At 29.5% G+C, this 25101-nt stretch overlaps 1 protein-coding gene across 5 annotated transcripts; it reads left to right on the top strand.

The window, feature by feature from the left end:
* Positions 1-208: 208 nt before the first annotated feature.
* Positions 209-23768, top strand: LOC139511497 (rhomboid-related protein 2-like). Of its 5 annotated transcripts, XM_071298283.1 has the most exons (12): positions 270-402; positions 4757-4803; positions 8020-8785; positions 13286-13309; positions 14647-14802; positions 15153-15311; positions 17757-17911; positions 18853-18965; positions 19724-19824; positions 20096-20189; positions 20995-21090; positions 21746-23768. In XM_071298283.1, exons 3-12 carry the CDS (start codon positions 8171-8173, stop codon positions 21916-21918), a joined length of 1686 nt encoding a protein of 561 aa, XP_071154384.1. In that variant the 5' UTR covers positions 270-402; positions 4757-4803; positions 8020-8170; the 3' UTR covers positions 21919-23768. The 5 variants fall into 5 exon arrangements, with proteins under 5 accessions (XP_071154386.1, XP_071154384.1, XP_071154387.1 ...); XM_071298286.1 differs by lacking the exons at positions 270-402; positions 8020-8785 and adding an exon at positions 3194-3227; XM_071298282.1 differs by lacking the exons at positions 270-402; positions 4757-4803 and adding an exon at positions 7319-7558.
* The last annotated feature ends 1333 nt before the right edge of the window (positions 23769-25101 follow it).

Raw genomic sequence — 25101 nt, 5'->3', positions numbered from 1 at the left:
AAAAAGAAAATATTTACCTTTTCCAAAAAAATGCATTTCATGATGTAAATTTATTTGTTTTCTGACCATTATCTAATCATAACATATTCGTTTAATTTATTCTGTCTAATAATGAGTGTGTATACGAACAATATGAATTAACAGTTTCTTAAAAATAAAATGGGTAATTACGGTAATCTAAAAATAACATTTTAAGTTAGTCACGTGACAGGTAAAAAACAGCATAAGAGGAATCATACCTCGTTACGCTCAAACGTCAAGCGGGAATACAAGTGGGTGCACTTGTGCTGCTGTGAAAGAGTTAAAACTATGGGTCGCTGGGGAAATGCTCGACTTGTCCGACGTGACAGTCCAACTTTTGAGGATGTTGAGCTCCGGTCAAACCGAAGATTGATCGAACAGGTAAACTTTAAAATTACAATGATCTAAAATGTTCATCAAAGGTAGTAGTTTTAGTGTTTTCAACGCATCAGAGCATTTATTCAACAGGGTTTGTATTAACAAATATCCCTTCACATATGCAGTATAACACTTCAATTAACTTAATTATGTTTAGAAGCAAGAGTTATTTCCCTTGACACAATCTTGGAACATAATTATTTGGACTAGAACAGACCTAGTTGTTAGTTATCATCATAACTGGATAATATCAGAAGAAGAAGACCTCAGTTCTACAGTAGTTATAGATGTAAAAGTTATGCATCCCTTCACCATCAGGCGTCAAACAGCAATTTTTAGCTACTGTAACATTGGTTAAAATCCTATCATAACCTTTATTTTTTTGGAAAATTTTTAACTTTATTCGTTAAAATCCGTAGATTTTTTTATCTTCTAAAAGAAAGTGTACATTTTGTCATATTGCACAAAAAAATACTGTAACCTTTTAGCATGCCATTATATGTCAAGAAGGTACCCCCATTACAACCCTCATGCATTTATGGTTTAACAATGGTCAGATGTAAAATAAATACAGAAAAAAAACCTGGTTGAAGTCAATTTGATAGCTCAATGCTTGTATTCAGTGCTTGTATTCATTCTTTTTGCAGGAGGCAAAATTTGTTTTGGTTTTATTTTGTGTATTATTTATCTTGTGTTACAATGTACTTCATGTTGATATCAAGATTATAGAAAAATAACTTTCATTTAAATTAGTTTTACTGAAATATATGCACATGATGCATAATCTCTGACAAGATTTTGATGCATTTCAATTTTACTAGATGAGTAAAGACTGTAATAAAGAATTCTTCAAAACAAAAACTTGTAAAATGTTCTTTTGTATACATGTATATAATTAATATTGTAAGTTTTATAATCAAAGGTCAATAGTAAATAAATTTGTCTTTATTAATATTATTAAATATTTAATATTAAAAATCTATTCAATAGACCACTTTTGAGTTTGTCTGTCATCAGAAAAAACTCTTCAATTATGCGCGCCTTTATGAGGACATTTACCAGATAGAGGGGATCACCTGTATCCCTGCACTATTAACATTCGTCAAGCGTCTTAGAGATCATTATTTTACAGGATAAACTAGAAATAATGTTTGTTCGGTAGGTACTTAATCACAATTCCCTAATGACAGCAGTGCTGACTGTCATTTATGAGAATTTGATTTGCTGAATTATTGGTGCAAAATAGCTGCAGCATCATAGTTTTCCAAACAATTTCTTCCAACAGAGTAACTGAAGTGACGACACCCTTAAATGCATACATGATGTTCAATTAAACCAGAGTTTTTGACTGAAATGCATCCAACAAACAAATGGATAACAACTGTCATATTCCTAAAACATCTGAGAAAAAATGGTTTTGCTTGGATACTGGTTTGACCTATGGCATAGGGTTTAATTGGTGTCTGTTAACTTCTACAAAAATGTGTATTTACAGTTTATCATCTTATAACTTTTTGTTAAAGATCTGAATCTACACCTACAACAATCTTTCATTGAATACACTTATAGAAAAGGAGTATTTCTTATTAACATAAAATGCATGAATGACTAAAACTGGATTTGTAGGAATCTAGTAGAAAATTGATTCTATTGGAAAGGTTAATAGTTGTTATGTTGAGAAATTTTTCGTATATATTTGTGAATTAAGGAAGAAATTGTCAATGAGGCAAATTGTTTTTTATTTAATTATGTGATCATCAGTTGTATTGCCCTTTTATGAGTCATACAGGAAAATATTGGACAAAAATTAAAGAATCAATTTAAAAAAAATGAAAGAAAACATAAGAAGGCTGATTTGTTAACAGCAATAGAGTGCAATAAAATATAATCCACGTTAAAAAAAAAAGAAGGCTGATTTGGTGTGTCAGAAAGTTCATTCATAATTACATCCCATAAGATGTCCATGTTCTGTGTTGTGAGGAACTTGTAAATCAGTGGACAATAAGTTCTAGAGTTATTTCCCTTATCATAGCAATTGAAATTTTGTATAACAAAAGTAAATTTAAAAGATGCATTATTTATGCATTGAAATGCAATTCGATTATATAATAAAAATTGTTTGATCTCATCAACTGAATAAAAGTTTGAAGAAGGTTTATGCCTCAGAATTCATAGTGCACTGAGGCTGAACATGGAAATGTTTACAGTGCAAGCAGGAAAGAGTTAATATCAACACCTATTCTTGTCTACCAAACATATTTTGAGGGGATATAAAAATGCTTGTTTAATTTTCATTTATTTAATCAAGGAGAAAAGGCTTTAAAATCATATATTCACCATTTATTTATAATTTTGGAAATATATTACAGATATATATTTTTTAAAGTTCAACTAATTTATTTAAGTTTGATATGGGTTTGAACAGCATTGTTTAAAGTGAGTGTTACAAACATAATATAGTCAAACTGTTAATAAGGATTAATGCATTAAAATTCATTAATTTCATAAGGGGTTCTATTGGGGTTGTAATTTATATGAGTTTAAAATTCTTACGCATTTTGTTTTTATTATTTTAATGAAAGAATAAAGATCAAACAATATTTCCTTTCATTACTAAAAGAAATACTGTATAGATGAAATTTATTGATAGCTAATCATAAAAACAATCCACCCATTGAGATGTCATATCAGTTTAATCAAGGTCCCCTCTATTTTCACCTCTGTGTATTACACCTAGGAAACAAGTAGTTTTTTACCTGGACATATTTTTTATTTTCTATCATTAAAAATTGATGGACTACTGGCCACAATGACCACTATTTCACCATGTAAGTAAAAGTAATGGTCAATTTTATCCCTCTTTTGTGCCATTTTATGTTGTTCTTAAAATTGGCTAGAAGGAGTTAACATCGTAAATATTATTACTGAAATATAATTCAAATTCTTTTGGATCTTTTGTTAATGGTGTAACAATATTTTTATAATTGCTTTGACATTATTTTTACAACATGACCCAGATTGACATATTTATAACATATAGTTTACATGCCTTTAAGCTAATTTTTTTCAAATTTATTGGTAGGGGAAATCTGTAGGCATGTTTATTATTTGTCCTGAAGAAGAGTTAAAATAATTTGCATCCATTGTTTGACACCATATAGGAACATATAAACTATATCAAAGACCTATATATTAGTATGTATCTGGCTATATATCTTAACATTCTAATAGCCATGTCCTATAAGAATATAAGATATTAACACTAGGATATTTAAAATAACACTTTTTTTATGCTAATATGTCGGTCTCTTTTGCTCTACTTTGCAATCTCTTTATAATTCCCTTGATACAGTTCATTTGATTTTAACCCATATTTATACTTGAATTGTTGGAAAATGCAATATTTAATACTATATTATTTTCCTTAGCGAAATTGCAAGTAAACATGCTAAAGCATTTTGAAGCTATTTGAAGCCCCTTTTTTGGGAAGAAAAATACTGGATACATATTCAAACCAAATTAGATTATTACAAAAAAACATGGGTTAGTAGTTTGTTCTTTGCATAAAAAAAACTTTATACATAGTTACATTTATAAATTAAAATGCTTGCTTATTTCAGCCAAATAATTGTTTTCAAAATTTTCATATATCTGTTAAGGTGTCACATTTTTCACATGTTTCCAAGTTATATTTCATGGGCATTTCCCCATTTATTTTAGCTGAAATATTCCAATACTTTCAACAACTTAAATCATCTGGATCAAACAACAATAACCTCATGATAAATTTATTGGTAAAATACTTTGCTCCATAAAACCTTTTTTTCTTACTTCTTTAGTTTTTAACTTTTATAATTTAAGTTTTAATTGACATTTCCAATGTCCACACTTACTGTCAAATGATTAATTACTTAAACATTTTCATGTTTTTACAGATGAAACTAAAAAGAAATCAAACTTAGGAATACTAAAGCCATTAGAATGGAATGCTACTGGGTTTACATATTTATTGGTAATACAGTGTGACAGTTTAAACATTTTGTGACATTGCATGCTGTGTTCATCAAATGTTGATATCTGTGTTGGGTTTTTGGTCACACCATTTAAAAACCCACTGACATTTAAACAGAGCCTTGTTCTTAGAAATGTTTTAAAAAAAGATAAATCTTTTGTTCCTGTCACAATAATACCTTATTTTACATGATATTTGATATTAGAGTCTAGACGTGATCAATTTTGAGAATGTCAAAACTGAAAATGAAAGTACCTTGAATTCAACACTGATATCATCATTAACCTAAATATTTCTCCCTGCCTAAAGAATGATAAAATACAAATCAATTTATTTTTTATACAGCCAAATATGATTTTGAGAAAACTGATACAGTTGGTTTCTTGGAGAGGGTGAGAATATGATTTAATACATGTAGTAGTATTATCAAAGAGCTTACAATTAATTTGAATGTTTTGGATAAAGGTTCACCACACATGATTATATTTTAGAATTTGTACAGTTAACACAAAAAGTTTCTAATAATGATAGGAAATTGTGAAAATAATGAATCAGTAATATTTTATTTGATGATTTTTTGGGGTATATTTTTCAAAATAATTCATGTAATATAAAGTTTTAGTTAACAGACGTAAACCAACGACAATAGACCCTTGAAATGAAATTATGATCCTGTTTGGTGAGCCATATTGGCTTAATTAAGTAACAAATCTTCTTTTCTTCTACTTTTATCAATTTCTTTGGCTGACATTTCATTTACAAAAAAACAAGAATCAGTTATATTATCACTGGTGTAGTCATTGTTCATGAAAGATCTCCTCTGGTTCAGCCAATCCTAGTGATAATGTACTACAATGCAATTGTCTCTACCATCACTTTAGAATTTAACTGGAAGCTAAATAACGGTAGTGTGTTTTAGATATATCTAGGTTTTAAATTGTAGATATGTCATCTAGACCATCACTTGTTTGTATTATAGTTGATGCCCTGTACATCTATGTCATTGGTTGTTTGTTCAATGTCGACAATCCAATGGCAAATATTTCATGCATTCTGTATGAAGTTTTCATCTGATTTAAATGACCGTTTCACATTTTGATGATTCTGTCGCCTATATAAATCAATACTTTTCCTGATTAAGTGACCTTTTGATTAAAAATACATGTCTAAATATTATGTTAACTTGATTCATCAATTGAACTGTTGTAAGATGTCTACTAGATGTGTCACATCTTACCTTGACCTAATTATCATGATTTAATCATTGTATTGTTCTTAATAAGTTTCATTATTAGGTCAATTCTTTGTTTTCTAGGTATTAATAAGTACTAATATATGTAAACTAATTATAAGTGGCTATATATATTACCTAACAGATTTTTTACAGTTTATCTGATCTTTTACATGTAGGCAGTGGTCGGTCATGAACTTTTCATAAAAGGGGGTCTCCATTCATGCTTCAGTGATTTCCTATATAAGCAACCATACATGTCCCTTACATACATGCATCTGTAAGATTATTTACTGTTTTGAGAGTTCTAGAAAAGAATTAGAATTGATAGATTGTGCTTCCAGTCATTTTTTTTTAACTCAGCCATTATTTATAACATCAACTGGATAATTCATATGAGACTTAACAATACAATTGGTCATATTGACGTCCATTAACCCATTACCTATCTTCTTCTCAACATATAAACCTTGATGTATATAGCTTTAATGTTAATGCAGTAGAAGGTTGTTGTCTGTCATAAATGTTTCTTGTCATCCTCCTTTTTGTGTTTAAATTGTTTTACATTTTGACCATGCTGACTTAAATGTATGGGTTTGTTCATTGTTGAAGGCAGTACAGTGTCATATATCTGCTTAAATGCAGTCATTTGAACTCTTGTGGATAATTGTCTCATTGACATTATGGTAATTTGTATTTCTATATATAGTATACGTATATTGAATATGTTTTAAATTGATGAAAAGAATTCTCAGTATTTGATCAAAAGAAGAACGCCTACTGAAATAAAAAAAAGTTTTCAAGGACTTTTAAATGTTTAGTGTGTCAACAGTGTGTTTCCTTATGTATCAATCCATGTCTGTGTTCTGAATAGAAGCTGAAATTTATAAAAAAAACATTTAAACTGCTATAACCATGATAACATTTAGTGTTACACTGCTTGTAGTGTGGTATTTGCACTGAATTGACATGTTATTATATATGTTAGCTTATAATGATGTTCATATATATATTGAACTTAAATATATTTGTATTTTCATTTCGCTGGACAGTTTATTTTTTATTTATACAGGAGTTTGTCTTTATATAAATAAGATATTGAAGATCAATACATACAGTCTTGTCTTTTTTTACCTGTCTTTTTATGGAATCGGTAAAACTTTCAGGTAGTTCAGTGTGCCAACTTCCAAGCCAATCATATGTACATGTATACATGTATATGTATTCTATCATTATAAAACTAAATTGCTACTATCAGTCTACAGTATTTGCAAAATTGGCCTTCCAATGTACTCTTTTACTTTCAATATACCTGTACATATGTACTATTCGATGTTTTTTTTTAAATTCAACATGTGTGAAATTTTATTATACACAAAAGTAGCCACCAATCAGAATATTTCTTCGTTGTCCATTAACAACTGGAGTAATACTACTGGCAAGTCCTGAGATGACAATGCATTTACTTTTATTCTTATCAAGGATTTGTATCTATAGACAGAAATCCTTGATCTGATTAGGTGACAATAATCTTACATAACTGTAAAAAATTGCAAGTGAAGAATATAAAATTGGTATCTTTCAATCAGTGTTTAGAGTTACATAATTATTTTTAACAGTATAATCTGCTCTACCATGAATTGGTTATGCCTCAGTACCCACCCATTGTTCTCTCTGTGTATTTAATCCTGTGTGTTTTAAATCTTTATTTGTTCATTTAAACTTTCGGAGACCACAGGTTTTATTTGCTGGTCAATAATACAATTACATGTATGCCTGTTTGACCACTTTGCAACATTAGGCTAGGACTACCGGTCATTTTAGAATTTCTCTTGTATGACCACGTTTGATCGGCTGCCGTGACAATTTTAGCATACAGTGGAATTCGCTTATTTTGAACTTTTCTTTGAAATAAGGTAGGATTTTATTGCCACACTTGAATGAATTTTGTTTGAAGAAATATGTTAATAAAATCTTCATCTACTGAAATGTTAAGTGCTAAAGAATTACAATAAAAATGCATTTAAATATATTCAGGGTGTAAATTGATCATGGGCACTCTAGATTTTTATTTTACCTGAGTGTATTGGTCAGTTTTTTATTTTAACAATACAAACATTTAAATTTTGACCTAAAAAGATATTGTTTACAGTCAAGGTCTATATCCATCAGCTCATTGATTAATTGGAATATATTATTTTTAATTTGATTAAGGGGTTCTATGTTTATAAATAATTTATTGTTCACGGAAGACTTGATATAGGTGAAAAAATATAGAACTTAACATTTATAAGAGAAATAATGTCAAAATAGTGAATTTCACTTTAAGCTTGAATTGATTTCTGTTAACCAATACCTTCATTTTTTTTGGTGTCAGAAGATAGAACACAGCATTCCAGAAGATTGTCAGAATAGATTTATTTTGTTATTCTTCAATGGAGTCGGGATATCTTTGTGCAAGATTTCAAAAGTAGAATTTTACGTATTTAGTAGCTCTATATAAAAAGTGCTCACATTCAATCAAAATTATGGAATATCGCCAATCTAGATCTGAAATATATCTCCAACCAGAAGTAGGTAATTACCGCCAGCCTCGTTCAGATATTCGTGTTTCTGGTCGGTCTTACAGACAACCTCAGCAAAGAACAGTGCAGTACATTACAAGGGAACAACCCAGATATATTGTTAGACAAAATGAGGAATTATCACCACAATATGTGGTCAGGGAAAGGAGTAGGTCACCATATACGATAAGTAATGGTCAATCTCCGCAATATGTGGTCAGAGAAAGGAGTAGGTCACCATATATGATAAGTAACGGTCAATCTCCGCAATATGTGGTCAGAGGAAGGAGTAGGTCACCATATGTGATAAGTAACGGTCAATCTCCGCAATATGTGGTCAGAGAAAGGAGTAGATCTCCATATATGATAAGTAACGGTCAATCTCCGCAATATGTGGTCAGAAAAAGGAGTAGGTCACCATACATGATTACTAATGGGGACTCCATTTCACCTCAATACATATCAGAAAATCCATATGCTGTAAAAGATAGAAATATTCTTCTGTCAAATGGAAATACACGTTATGTAAGCAGATATCAACCTAGGCCCCTTACAGAAATGGAGTTAGATATGTACAAGGTATACTATATTTTCTGTTATTATTAAATGCGGTTCCTTCAACCAAAGAATGGTAAAAAACCTTAGTAAGGTTATAAGAAAACATTGGAGCAAACTGCAAAAAGACAAACAATGTAGTGAAATCTTCACCCAAGTGCCTATCATAGCGTATAAACGTAACAAAAATATCAAAGAATACCTTGCTAAATCAAGGAAATAGTTGGGAGACTTTTGAAAAGGGACCCATGCTTTAATAGTATAAGCAAAAAATCCCGAAACACTGTTAATTATTATTTTAATTATAGGCAACAAACTTTAATTATATGAAATTTAAAAAAAAAGTGTAAAGTCTTGAGATTCATTACGTATGTTGGTTGAAGGAACCGCATTTAATAATAAAGTCTTGAGATTCATTACGTATGTTGGTTGAAGGAACCGCATTTATAGCGAACCCTATGATAGTTTTCCATAGATTCACCTGCAAGTTACCTGTCGATTTAAACTTTTGGCAGTTCTATTGTCCCATCTAACAAATACAACAGGTATTGTTCTCTGTGTAGTTTATTCACTGGGACCTTTAAATTTCTTCTAGGAGAAATATATCACTCATTGATTAATTTACCTGAACAAAAAATTGAACTGTCAATGATGAAAAATACTTATACCAATACTAAGAAAGGACTCACAAAACTGCATGTGGTGTTGTATTTATTCAAAACCAAAAACTTGTTTTTAATGTGTTCAATATTAATAATGATTTAAAAATTAAAAGTTGATTTCTGATCAAATATTCAATAAATATTTTTGTGTGTTTGATAAATAAAAATTTGAATATTATTTTTAATGTGTTCAATATTAATAATGATTTAAAAATTAAAAGTTGATTTCTGATCAAATATTCAATAAATATTTTTGTGTGTTTGATAAATAAAAATTTGAATATTATTATTTTTAAATTAAGGTCTTCATAAACATAGTCTATAAATTAACAACAAAAAAAACATGCAAATTCATTGGAAAATACTAAAAAATGTGTCTAAAATAAACTTTTTATTATTAAATCAGATTTTATATTGAACAGATTGAAAATATATTAATGATATATTGAATAAATACAATATTGCATACAGTTTATGTGAGTTTATAGAAGTATTTCAATAAAAAAACAGATAATTTTTTGGTCAGGTAAATTAATCAATGAGTGATATATTTCTCCTAGAAGAAATTTAAAGGTCTTGGTGAATGAACTATACAGAGAACAATACCTGTTGTATTTGTTAGATGGGACAATAGAACTTACAAAAGTTTAAATCGACAGGTAACTTGCAGGTGAATCTATGGAAAACTATCATAGGGTTCGCAATAATAATAAGTCTTGAGATTCATTACGTATGTTGGTTGAAGGAACCGCATTTAATAATAATTCTTTAATACATTGAACAAGATTGTCATGATGTATTCATAAATGCAATTATGTCCCTAGTTTCAGTGTATAAGGCTCAGTTTTTAGGAAATATTAGTTTAATTAAAATTAAACTTTGAATACTAATTTTTGTTTGATATGTTCAGATATTATTTCTACAACTCTTTAAAATGAAATGTACAGAACATTATTTATAAGTAACAGGTCTGTTAAAATTTTCTTGTGAGTTCCTGTGGATGCTTATGATTTTTTAGCACAAAATCGTTTAAAACAATTTCTCTTTCATCTAACTTTATATACAGTTTTCTGAAATACCTATCTATCATTTACAAAGCATTTTAAGTATTAAAGGTAAAGACAAATTTCAAAGAGGACTTTTTTTCACATGTGTGTTAATTTGACCTTCTTACAAACTTCTGAAATCTTTGAGTTATGAAATCTTCATTTTAAGGGATCTTATTGTATAGAAAGATTGGTACTGAATGATAAATGAGTTTGATTTTTTAATAAGACATAATGATTAAAGATTTATCAAACTTTCCTTGAGGAAATTCCTACCTAGGCTAAACATAAAGGAGTATCTGTAATTTGATACAGTAAAGAAACTGTCTAATTGGATCTTGAAGATATTTTTATCACAATCATGACAATATAAATTCCTCATCAGTTAAAAAAACGCCCAAGTGAACCAAGTTGATTGATTGATTACTGGTTGCTTAACATCCAGTGGCAAATATTTCAGGCATATTCAGATGTAGAAATGAAGGATAAATCAATACTGTAGATGAGTTTAAAGTTTGCAAAAATTAACCACTTTTCAATAGTGATGTATGGGTTCTACAAAATAGGTTTACCAGGTTGAAAACAGCTTGAATTTACCGCTTCATTTTGTCTCCTGTGGATGTTTGTCTCAATGGCAAACATATCATATCTCCTTACCTTCTATTAGAATGTAGACAGCTTGAAACAGTTTGGGTTGGAAATTCTGCCTTGCAACAGACCACCAAAAGACCAGTCTCAAAGAGTTATAATTGATCCTCAATTACAATCACAATGATTATCAATCTACAGGAATCATTGGGTTAACTGAGCTTTTGTGATTCTTATGGATCTGACTGCATATTCATACCATCTGTAATCAAACTAACCTCTGTAAAGTATGGGTTTTAGTACCAGATGGGACAACTAAGGCCAGGAATATGCTTCAACTGTTTCCGTTAACAGGAAGGATTTCTATTTTTAGAATATCCTGTTCGATCATTATCATGATTATTAAAGGACACTTATTTATTTCTTTGAAAATCAAATTCATACTCTATGAACTGATGAGAATATGTTGCAAAAAATAAAATTTTCAGTTTGTGTATTGTTTTTCTTTTAATGGACCATTGGACAAAAATTATGAATGCATTATTGAAAATGAGAATTAAAATATAAATGATAATGGCATAGATATAAGACATCAGTGACGTTTACATATTTTACTTGAGATGCACGATTACTGTTGTTATAGAAATGTAAAATGAAGATTGTTTTGTGTGAAATGGAAATGATTTTCGTGATATTGTCAAATATTTTATTTCATAATTAATGGTTTCATATATGTAAATAATTTATTATAGATCAAGTGACATAAGAAAAAAAAATGCTTACTATAGGCCTTTCTATAGCATCCTTACATCAATTCTAAAAAAGTCAATTTTAATCAAGAAAATTTGTCATTTATATTTAGAAAAGATGATACATATTATTTGTGACTTAAAAAGTAAAAAGTAGTATTAATTATTCAAAAATTTTGCAAAATCTGGAATTTTCAACGCTTACCTTTGACCCAATTTTGAGAGAAATTGAAAAGTACAAATATAAGATGACTTGGCAAAAAGGAAAGAACAAATGATCTGCTTTCAAATTCTATACATGGCATAGCCCCTTGCTGGGTGGGTGTATTGGACTTTATATGCCTAATGTCATGCCAAAACCCTTTTCATCATAATTAGACAAGCATTTAGTGGGATGTTGGAATGTGTATGCATACCTTGATCAAATATGAATGATATTGTATGTAGTAATAATAATGTGTTTCCTATAAGACAGTAAGAATTCAAAGCTGAATAAATAGAGTTATGTGAAACTTTTTTTAAAAGCATGCAGAAACTAGAAGAACCCAAAGGGTAGAAGAAATCGTAAAGGTTGAAGGCATATGATTGGTTGACTGGTTTCCTGTAATTTTAATAACAAGTCCTCGTTCTGACAAAAGATCATAAAATACCTTCAATGTTAAAGAGTTATCTCTCATTTTACCTGATCTCATATTTGTGTTTCTCAAATTCATTACTTATGTGTGATTATTCATTTCCTAATGTTCTAACTACAGATTATCTCCAATTTTTAAGAGTTATTTCCCATTTAACATGTACATGTTCTTATAGAGTACCTTAAATGCTAGAGAGTTATGTCCCATTTCCCCTGATTTTTTTAGAGCATTTTGACTGTATTAATAGAGTAATTTCAATGTTTTAAGAGTCTCCTGCATCTCACCTGTTCTAAAAAAGAAATTTTAATGTTTAAAGAGTTATCTCCCTTCTCACCTGTTCTAAAAAAGTATCTTCAGTGTTAAGGAGTTATCTCCCATTAAATTTAAAAAGCGTGTTATATTTGTTGTTTTTTTTTTAATGTTGAAAATATGCAGAGAAATAATGCTTACATGAATTAATATGCTATTTAAGAGTTCATCATAATTGAGATGATGAATTGGTTATAACTAAGAAATATATCTTTTATTTGAAATTATACATCTGTACTTGATATACTATACATGATATATTTGCTGATCAACAAATCTGATTACCATTTAAGCAGCATTTGTAACTTTAATGTGTTCAAGGTCTAAAGACTTTGAAACAATTATAAAGTTAATAATAAATCAGGTTCATCTTACAACTATGTTTCTGCATAAATTAGTGAGGTTTTTTTTTTGTATTGATATTATAAACCATGACCCCCATACAACTTAATCAAGTATGAAATGTATTTCTCTTCTTTACACATTTTTACTTATAATTATATTTTTATCTTCTTTTTCATTTTGATCACAACAGAGATACAAGCCAATATTTGATCGGGTGAGTAACTTTATTTTTGCCAAATTCTTAAAAGAAGTGAAAATTAGGTTAACTACTTTAATGAGGCTGGACTTGACCAGATATTTACAGATATCATGTGATTGTTTGTTGACATTATTCAAAGTATAACATGATGATTAGTTTCCAAATTGTACCAACAATTGTAGAACATTTTAAGTTGTCAATCTATCTTTTATATTGTGAAAACTTGTTTTTTTCTCATCATGTGAACAAATTCTTAATATAAAATTCTTTACAATTTGTGTGTTTATCAGAGTATAGAATCAAACTAAAGAAAAATTCACACTGCATTTGGTCTGCCAATTGTCATGTGACATTCAATTCATTCAAGGCTAATCTGTTAAGGTATTGTTTAAGTAAGATTTTTTTTTAATTTGGAAAGCTATTTCTTTTTTTGGTATTTTCATTTGTATTTATTGAGTCCACTCAACCAATGTGTCAACAACATAACTTAACATAGTATAAAATCACTGGAGAGAAAAAAAAAACCCATTAAAATACAGTGAAATCTGTTTTGATTGAACTGCTTCCTCAGACAATCTTTATTGTTTTGATTAGACATTTAATGGTTTACTAAGTTTAAATCACAAAAAATTACTACCTATGTAATAGTCATTAATGTAAGAGGTCTGAGTTCTAACAGGTTTTACTGTATAGTGAAATACAAGGTTTACTGTGTTTAAAGATGTTTAAAAGTTCATGGAAAGGTTTGCTTTGCTTTTTGGTGTCAAATTATTTTAAAAAAGAAACAAATACTTTAGACCAATACAGATGGTGCGATAAAAAGGTCCTGAAGAACATTATAATCAACCTCTAGTCATTAGTCATAAAAATAATTATAACATTTCAGAATCTCAATAAAAACTCTTTGATTCTGGGTTTCAAAAAAAAATACCAATTTGCCTAAAAATTGGGTCAGTTGAACATCTTTTCCCCTCCCTGTTTTTAATCTCTTGTTTATGTTGATTAAGATATTTAAGCCCATCACCAGGAGTTCATAATCAAGGGGAAGACATTTATACTACAAAAGGAAGAGACCACCATTTTTTTTTAGAAAATAATCCAATTCAAACCGAACTGTGTCATATATGCTTTCAGGCATGTTTAGTCAGGGTACTGTCTGCGAAATTTAAAAACACTTTGTCTCAACACTTGCCAAATTGTACCGAAATTTCACAGGCATCTTCTAGTTGTTAAAAGTTTGAAATATTATAATAGTTCATTCTTCTCATTTGGTTGCTGTGTCATTGACATATTCCTTCTTTAGTACAGTAAAGAACAACTGCTGTGTCTTGACAATTTATTTTTTACTTTAGCATGAACCTGATGGCGTACCTCTCAATCTCCTGAAAGAAGAGTTAAAAGATGAAGGGATCACAGATCATATCCCAGAGGCCAGGCTCCATCGTATCCTGGATAGAGCCGATCGGGATGGAGATGAAAGAATTGATTTTGTGGAATTCATGAAAATGGTAAGTACATGTATATATAATGAATGATAAAAGAGCTGAATTGTCAAAAGGTTTGGTTTGATATACCAGTATATCATTAAACAGTAATGTAAAAAAATAACATGACAATCCAACTGCTTTTAAGTAAGAATTAACAAACATGATTAAAAAGATACTCATAAGGGACAGAGTTGGTAGGAATGGCTCATATCATTTTTACACTAACTTGGAAGTTGCATTTAACATGTATAATATTGTTAATTTAGTAAATGTCATGCATGGTAAAGGTTATTAAAAGAAATTTCATTTTGGGTTAAAAACAAAATCAGGAGAAGAATCGTATAAGTGATGTGTTATTGTTCTATTTATAGATGACGACAGATGTAACAAAGGAAGAGAGATCAGCATTTCAGAGTGTTATTGGTGCTGCTGTCGCTGATATTTTACCCAAGAGTATGAGGGAAGATTTTCTTGCCAATTACACCTGTAGACCACCACCTATATTTATGATATTTATAAGTTTAGTTGAGGTAATTATCCAGTAGTCAATGAAAAATGTTTTTTTCCGTAGGCAATTTTATTTTTCATTCAGTCAGTGGTTAGAGATAAATTAGACCACATGTGGGTTTACTTTTCTCATGCCATGTCATGTATTTTCAGGTGCTTTTATTAGTAACATTGTGACATTAATTGGTAGCTTTGTTGACAACAGCCCCATTTCGTTTTATTTAATCATGGGTTTTTACAAAAAGCCTTAATAATATCAGTTTTATTTGATTATGGGTTTTTAAAAATGAAGGAAAAACATAGATGAGAACTTCTCCTTTTTTTGCGCTTGATTTTCAAAATTTCTCTACTGTTCATTTTTAGATTTATGCATATATATTGCTTTAAAGTCAACATGTTAAATTGAATAAGTGTTGGTTTTGTTATCCAATTTTGACTTTATTTTCTACTGTTATCTGCTCTTTGGTTGGGTTGTTGTTATAGGATTTAATAGTGTCCCCCATGAAATGATGTCCCAAGTACAAAATTTCACAGTAATGACCAGTGAAATTTTGTCTAAGACAGAATTTTATTATAAAATATTGTCCACTACTGTGTAAAAGTGTCCCTTGAAAAGATATTCTGTTTTAACCTGTGTTGGATCTGGTTTCATAGTGAAATCATGTCCAAACTGCATAAAAGTCTTGTTGAATACCAAATAATTTTATTTACACAAAATAATAAGACCAACTCAACATTTGTTTTTAAATATACAGTAGGAATCAATGAATTGTTTTAATATTTTTGGATTGACATTTTTAACAAGTTTACATGTTTTCTCCTGTGGTTTTTTTTGTCAACATGGATATAAAACATTTCATTGTTTTTAATTTCAAATTGCTTGGCCTTCCTTAATCATGTAAATGATCTTCTTTTATACTACCGGTACATGTATTAAACTCTGGAGGGTAATGTCATTAACCATCACACAAAAAGTCATATAGCTGTTTATATTCACAACTTTCCAATTTGTGTAAACTAAGTTAATTGGTCAAATATGCTGTGCCTCATTTATTTTGTATTCACCCATCTGTGTTGTCTTAATTTTAATTTCAGTTATGATTTATCTTATTGATTAAAACATTTCAATGATTTCTAAAATATTTCCTTTCTTTAGGGACAGAAAAAATTAGCTTCAGTATGAAAAATTGTCCGTTGTTACATATCTTTATAAAACATCCATGAAATTATATCCAAATACTAGGGACAATTTTTCACTAAAGTAGACACTATTTTATAGTTTACAAATGTGATATTCTGTCCTGTGAACCAAATTTCACAGATGAACTGTGAAATATAGTTCAAGAAGACACAATTTCATGGGACACTTTTTTGGCTTACATTGTCTCTCTGACATATTCACCATTTCCATTCTCAATTTTATTTAGTAAGTTAAATTATCAGGAAAACATAATATTAAGTATAAATCTTGAAAGTGTTAAGGTGAAACAAATTACTATGCAGATTAAATAAGACATCACAAAATATCATCCCACTCATACTCATAAACATGTATTACAACAAAAGTCCCTTTAAATTTAGAAATCATAAGCTTGTACTTTGAAGTTTTAAATTAGCATCAATTCTGAAAAAAAAAAGATTAATAAAAGTAAACTGCACTAAAAAAAAATACATGTACTTGAATACAAATCATAAAAATCACAAAATATCTACCCACTTAAATATCTTATAAAATAAAGGTCTCTTTAACTCATTAAAAATATAGGATTCCTTCTCATTGAACAGAATGGGGTGCAATTGTAAATGGTAGGAATTCCTCCAAATTCTATACCTGAAACTGTCTTGTCATGCAGTCTTAACTCATAGTAAATACCCCTTTACATTAACTGATTGTGCTACTTGCTCTTTGTTTGAAGTAAGCCATACACTACAAGATAGAAGAACCAATGACAACACCAGTAGTATTAAACACCAACAATCTTGAAGACTGGCATTACAAGTTCAAAAATTAAATAAACGTTCCATATCATTACAAAATTCATCAGAGAGGGTAATATTAGTAGAAAGCAATGTACTTCTGAGTAAAGGGCCTCTGAGAAGATCAATTACATAGCTAGCACTGTCACTATCTATTTCAAATGAGGAAAAAAATACTACAAGAGCAGTCTAAAACATTGCATGAAGGAAATGGCAATAAGACAAACATAAAGGCAACAGTTCCTAAAACACTTCACTGAAAATCAAAGATTGAGCCTATTCAAGAATGGGAGTGAAGTCAGGTTCTCATGCAGTTCCTTCTGTATTATTAATGTCTGGTATACTTCAATACCCCTGCTACTAAAGGTGGGGGTACACTTGATTATTTTTGATGAATGAGTTCTAATGTTGCTATTTTTTTTCAGTCAGTCACACATTTATTTGTTTAATATGAAGTACATTATTTCACTATACTGGTATATATATTTTAGATCATAATATTTGCTGTGTATGCCGCTGAGTTATCGGACACAACAACACCAGTTACAGCTACCTCAGGGGTACCACTGTACAGTCCGTTACTCTATAAACCAAAGAGACGTTATGAGGCTTGGAGATATATAACTTATATGTTTATACATCAAGGGTATGTTATTATTATTTATATTCTTATCTCTCTGTTACCTACAGAGGTAGTATAAAGGTAGGAAAGAAGGGATCAGATAATGAAATCATTACAAAATCAGTACATGTAGTAGATTTAACAAAAAGCCAAGGAACACTGTTTTAAGGTGGTACCAAACACTTTCACTAAAATTAATTTGGCTCGTTTAATTTTCATAAAATTTTGACAAAGTATTTACTTTGACCCTTTAACCAAAATATATAAATATCAAAAATTTTGAACCAACCATTTTATCAGAAAAATTACACTGGTTATATAGCAGATTGACAAACACCAATTTTGATCATTGAGAAGCTTAATATTCCCTTTACAACACAACGTTATTAAAACGTTTGGCTGATTTTACAGAGTTATCTCCCTGTAGTGTTAGGTACCACCTTAATGGCATCTCAATAAGTCTCAGTGTAACCATCAACAAAGCTAACAAATCACTATAAGTTCAACAAAGCTAACAAATCACTATAAGTTCAACATAGCTAACAAATCACTATAAGTTCAACAAAGCTAACAAATCACTATAAGTTCAACACAGCTAACAAATCACTATAAGTTCAACACAGCTAACAAATCACTATAAGTTCAACACAGCTAACAAATCACTATAAGCTCAACACAGCTAACAAATCACTATAAGTTCAACACAGCTAACAAATCACTATAAGTTCAACACAGCTAACAAATCACTATAAGTTCAACACAGCCTCTTGCACAAATTTGAACAGAATGCATTACTAGATGTTCATAACTCTACATCTGTGATATGAAGCATAAAGAGAAAAACAATGACTTGTAAATAAAAATGGCTGAATTAATTTATTTACAATCATGATGATATAACATCTATGTATGATTTAATATAGATTTATTGCTGATATTTGAAAGTATGTTATTGTTTATTTCAGATACATGCACATCATATTTAACCTGATATTCCAGCTGTTATTAGGTTTACCATTAGAACTGGTACATAAATGGTGGAGAGTTCTATTAATTTATGTATTAGGAGTTATAGCTGGTACGTGTTTTAAACATGTAGACAACAAAAATAACAATACACTTTATTTGGAAATACTCAGACACATATTTACATGTGTAACAAAAGAAAATATACATATGTTTGCACCTGTCCTAAGTCAGGAATCTGATGTACAGTTGTTGTCGTTTGTTTATGTAATTTATACATGTTTCTCGTTTCTCGTTTTTTTAAATTTTATATAGATTAGACCGTTGGTTTTCCTGTTTGAATGTTTTTACACTAGTAATTTTTGGGCCCTTTATAGCTTGTTGTTTGGTGTGAGCCAAGTCTCCGTGTTGAAGGCTGTACATTGGCCTATAATGGTTTCCTTTTTTTAAATTGTTATTTGGATGGAGAGTTGTCTCATTGGCACTCACACCACATCTTTCTATATCTATATAGTCATATTTATGGTTCTACAAAACAATGTTAACAACAGTAATCTATTTAATCTCATAAAAATCAAGAAAGAAAAAACTAATCAAGACAACAACAATAAAAATGAGGGAATTAAATCAACTTAAAAAGGAGCAATATCAAGCACGTCACCAGGTTAGGTATCTCTTGATATTCATGTATCACCAACAATACATTCCAAATTCTGAAAAGAACACAATTGACAAAATCATATTATTAAATATGTAAATGTTGTTTTAGGATCACTTGCCCATTCTGTTACATGTTTAAATGTTATTTCCGGCTCACTTGCCACTTCTGTAATGCAGTTACATGTTAAAAATGTTTACCCCTACTTTCAGGATCCCTTGCCCATTCTGTAACAGATGTTGATGTAGCTCTAGCTGGAGCCAGTGGTGGATGTTATGCTCTTATTGGTGCTCATATAGCCTCTGTTATAGTCGTAAGTACAGATTAGTTATAAAGTGTAGAATTGCCTGGTAAATCGCTCAGTGTTTTGGTCCTTGGAAGATTGGGGATTCTATCTTTATCCAATAAATGAAGCTAATGTGAAGATAGCATTAATCAACTTATTATATTATAATATTAATGAATAAAAGATATCTTATGAAGAAAAAAATAACATTAATTTAAGGAATATTGTGATGCTTATAAGTCTCAGATATATTAATATTTTTATAATGAATTGTCTTGATTGTTTGATTATTTTTCAGAATTGGAAAGAAATGAATTACCAGTGTACTGAAGGGTCATTACTGAGGTTTCTGTGCAGTGCACCTATACGACTAACAGTGCTTCTTGTTTTGTGTAAGTAACTATAAAGCATACACGTCTTACTGAATGATGATTTTATAAAAGACACAACTCAATTTGGACTCAGTGCAGTCATTTTATATAAATGCTTTACACATCTTCATAACCTTCTGTATCTGTAATATATGTGAAAAAATATATATGGAGACAAAGGAGTACAAAAAACATGACAATACAAAAATGTGTAGTGTGAAAAGATATAATAAAATTGAGAATGGAAATGGGGAATGTGCCAAAGAGACAACAACCCCACCATAGAAAAAAAACAACAGCAGAAGGTCACCAACAGGTCTTCAATGTAGCGAAAAATTCCCGCACCCGGAGGCGTCCTTCAGCTGGCCCCTAAACAAATATATACTAGTTCAGTGATAATGAACGCCATACTAATTTCCAAATTGTACACAAGAAACTAAAATTAAAATAATACAAGACTAACAAAGGCCAGAGGCTCCTGACTTGGGACAGGCGCAAAAATGCGGCGGGGTTAAACATGTTTGTGAGATCTCAACCCTCCCCCTATACCTCTAGCCAATGTAGAAAAGTAAACGCATAACAATACGCACATTAAAATTCAGTATCTATTTGTTCTTTAACAATAAAGAATTGAGAATGGAATTACAGAATGAGTCAAAGAGACAAGAACCCGATAACAGAGCAGAAAACCACCTATATACATTATACCGTACAGCTAACTGAAAAAAACAGAGTAATGAGTTTGCAATAGATTTTTTTTTATAGAAATAGTGGTATTTCTCAAATATTTAGTTTTATATAATACTATGCTAATTTGACCTTTCAGCTGTAGGAGATACAGGTCTTGCTATCTACAGAAGATACTTTGAAGAAGAAGTAACAAAAGTTGGTATATCAGCTCACATAGGAGGAATGATTGCAGGTATAAACATGGAAGATTTACACATAACAAAATGTTTTAATGCAGTCATTATTTTATCCAACCAAATGCATATTTTATTTCTCTTATTAAAATATTCATCCCAAAATATACATCATAAAAATTATGTACCAATGATTTTCCGCAAACACAAAACTGAAAAAAGCTGAATGCCACCTAATTTTATGTCCACCTTTTGTATAAGGTAAAATTTAAGCAAGATGCATAGTTATGGCAATGACACCCGTTTTAACATTGTATGAATATGTAATAAAAAAAAGATTCAAAGGGGACAATCAATATTTATAAATTGTATAAAGAAACAGGACGCCATTGCTGACAGAAATAAATTGTTATGGTTACAAGAAAAAAAAAAGGAAGAAGCAGTAGACACTAGTTCTCAGAGAGGAAAAAGAGCAATCTTAAGCCCACTAAAGAAGTATCAGTAACTAGTCATTGGTTCTGTTTAATATGCACTCTCCAGCTTCAGTTACAACCTTTTAAGACATATATATCTTGTTAATGTCAGTGATACCTCAATAGCAAAGACAGGCAGAAAAAATTGTGAAAAATGGAGAAAATCTGGTGTCATTTGTGATTTAAGTAATTTTTTCATTAAAAATTCTGCAAATGTGTAAAGAGTTTATTTCTATTTCAGGTTTACTACTTGGAATACCTATCCTGAAAAATGTGAACATCTTAACCTGGGAGAAAACCCTTGGCTACGTTACTCTATCAATATACCTCTGTTTTGTTGGGTTTTCCATGATTTTCAATGGAGTTTATGAAGGCTACCCAGAAACAGATTGGTCAAAATGCTGTCCATCGTAAACATTGTCACGCTCATTCAGAAAAATGCTTTCCAAGAATACTGCATAATGAATTAGTTTTAAGGTTTTAAAAAAATTTAAAGAGTTTACCTGGTAATGTTACATACAAGTTTGGGGATGCACCTCATGGTTTGGCTGAGAATTCTAAGTGTTATAAGTTAAAAGATCTGAAAACTTTCTTTTTTTTTTTTTTGAAAATTTGTAACAATATTTCGTCATTGTCAATTTCAGGTGAAGATATATTTTTTGCCTTCCAAGTTGTACAAATTAATAATATGAATTCATTCAGTTAAATTCATTACTTGGCTGTATAATTTAAAATCTAGCTAATTTAAGAATTAGTAAAAACTTGTATAAAGTGAACATGAATAACAAAAAGAAGTAATGGAGTTTTTTTATCAGGACAGAAATATTTTTAATATTTTTTTAAATCTGTATGAAATAAACAAAACCATTGTTAGGAGTAGGCAAAAGACCTTTTTTTTAATAGTTTTTTTATGCAATATTAAACTATGTATATCTAAATTATGACTATTTATTTGTACAATCAAAACTTACATTTTATGTAATGTGCCATTATTCAGTAAAAAGGGTTGTGAATATATGTATATATATATTTATATATAACTATATGCCAAAAGAATTATAAAACAAATATTATTTTAGATACACCGTTATTGTTCAGTAAAAAATTATGTGCCTTTTGACACTAATTTGTGGAAAATGATTAATTGAAAAATATACATCATGTGTCTATTTTGGAATGTTCAGATTGAAGATGGCAAATTTCTTAAATTCTTATAGAAATAACCTGTTTTCCAGCTATTGGCATTATGGGCAGGTTTTGTTATCTTAATTCTCCAAACCTGGCTTTAGAACAACCTCAAGTTTTTCGAATGGAAATGTTATTTTTAGTTGATATTTGCAGTTAATTTCCTTGCCTCAGGAAATTAGAAATGTTAAGTTAGTTGATTCGCATATTGCGAACACAAAAATAATTGTATATAGAGTCATCAAAGTAATATCCTTATTACAGTCATGAATTTTTTTATAAATTCAGGGCAATAAAAATTAAGTGCATTCTTTAAATAATGTTTTTTGAGAGTTCCAGTTAAGTAACCTTCTTAGGCTATAAGGTAATGTTTAAAAAATTACCTCAGGTCACATTTTAGAAAATTTGAACGATAAACATGCATAAGAGGTCACAGGTCCTTTTAAATGACATTTCAGGTCTCAAAATCACTCCTCAAACCCCCAAAAGCAGCAGGTCAGATTTGCCATGCAAGAGTCACTTCTTTCTTTTTTTACCAGTTTAAAGTGGTTGGAAAGTAAGGTTTTTTGTAAAAGAATCTCATTATTTTACAACAAAAAGCTCTATTGCAATAATTTGAATCATCAAGAATAAAATTGTATTATTTGTATACAATATTTTAGGAATATTTTAACGAAATAAGAACATTAGTAAAAATCCTAAAATATTTGGGATCTCTGACCTGTTGTCCTAGAAGAAATTGCTCAAAGTGTTTTTTTCTTTGTAGATTGATGTAGTAATCTATAGAAAAAGCTATTGATTGGTCATATGGGTGAAGCATTTTATTTTAAGGGTTTTAAAGATGTCATACATGTAAACTAAAATTGGCAGTTCAACAGATTTCTGAACAAAAGTTTAAAATGGCAAACTGAAAATGCTCTTTTAGGCAGGCCTCTCGAATTGTACAATTTGAAAGTTTTACTATATATTAATATATTTATATAGGATGGTTATTGTTATTTTTACAATTTTGCTAAATATTTCTCTTGCTGATTTATTGATCTTGAGATATAAAACTATTTCAATTAAAAAAAACAAAATGTTTACATTCTTATTTTCTAATATACAGTTTTCAAGTATAACATCAAGTCATGAACATACCATTGTTTATTTATTTATTGTGAGCCACTTAGATTTTTTATTTTATATATTTTTAAGCATAAATATTTTATATATTGGGAGCACTTGGGCAACACTATGCCAGATTATTATAAAAAAGTTGTTATTGTATAAATTGAATTTTATAATGAATATACATCATTTGTATTAGATATGCTTTTGTGTGTCCCATTTATATATGCCATAGCAGTTTTAATAGGAGAAATTAGATAGATGCTTTGGTATTCAGGCATTGTTTTAGAAATAAGTGGTAGAATTTGTATTTTTCTTTAGATACTTAGTTGAATTATATATTGAAATCATTGATGATAACGAATTTAACCCATTAATTTTTCTTAGTCCTCAAATATACCAGGTTGCAATACATAGAAATGGTTTTGGCACTATTATAATTCTAATTGATTCTTTTATTCTTTTAAATTTTTAATTGATATACATTTGTAACTCAATTTATTTTACCTCATGTATTTTACATTTTATACTAGACCTTAGAAACATGCATATGGCAAGAAATGTCAAAATTATTTAGAAAAAAATGGCAACATGGCAGTGTACACATTTTTCTCCCTTCATAGAGTTGTACATATGAACAGGTTGATGTCATAATTGCTTTATTGTAGGGACAATTCACATAAAATTTGATAAATGATGTTTGTTTTAGAAGATAACCATTTAGAAATGGAGAAAAAAATTTAAAATGAATGCATAATATAATTAAAAGTAAAACCACTTTCTTTCTTCCCTATGTTTTGAAAGCAGATGATTTCAAAGTGTTGTTAACAGATTATGTGATATAAAAACATGACATTCCTTTTACATATACTACTATTTTTTTTATAGTTGTCACTTTTATGTTATCGAACAAAAATATATTTTAATCATTATAATGCTAATTCATCTGTTTTCTGTGAATGGATTTTTTTATCAATGGCTAATGGTTTCTGTAAAATCCTCTAAGTAGGCCTTACATGAGTTATTCCTGTCTTTTTAAATATAGCAGTCACAACAAAAAGCCAATGAAAATTGAATATTACATAGCTGTGCATTATTTTTTTAATACTCTACTTTTACTCAGACTGTCTTGAATGACTATTATCAATGAAAAAATTAAGACTGAAAATATTGACTTGTACACAAATGTACTGAATTCCTTGGGGTCACATTGTTTGTAAACATAGTCTTTAGAGAAGTTGATGTATCAAAATAAAGACGACTTCCCTAGGGTCAGATATCTAATTGTTTTAAGATTGTCAC

The sequence above is a fragment of the Mytilus edulis genome, chromosome 2 (genome assembly GCF_963676685.1).
Source record: "Mytilus edulis chromosome 2, xbMytEdul2.2, whole genome shotgun sequence".
NCBI lineage: Eukaryota > Metazoa > Mollusca > Bivalvia > Mytilida > Mytilidae > Mytilus > Mytilus edulis.
This window is presented reverse-complemented; position numbering and strand designations above follow the sequence as displayed.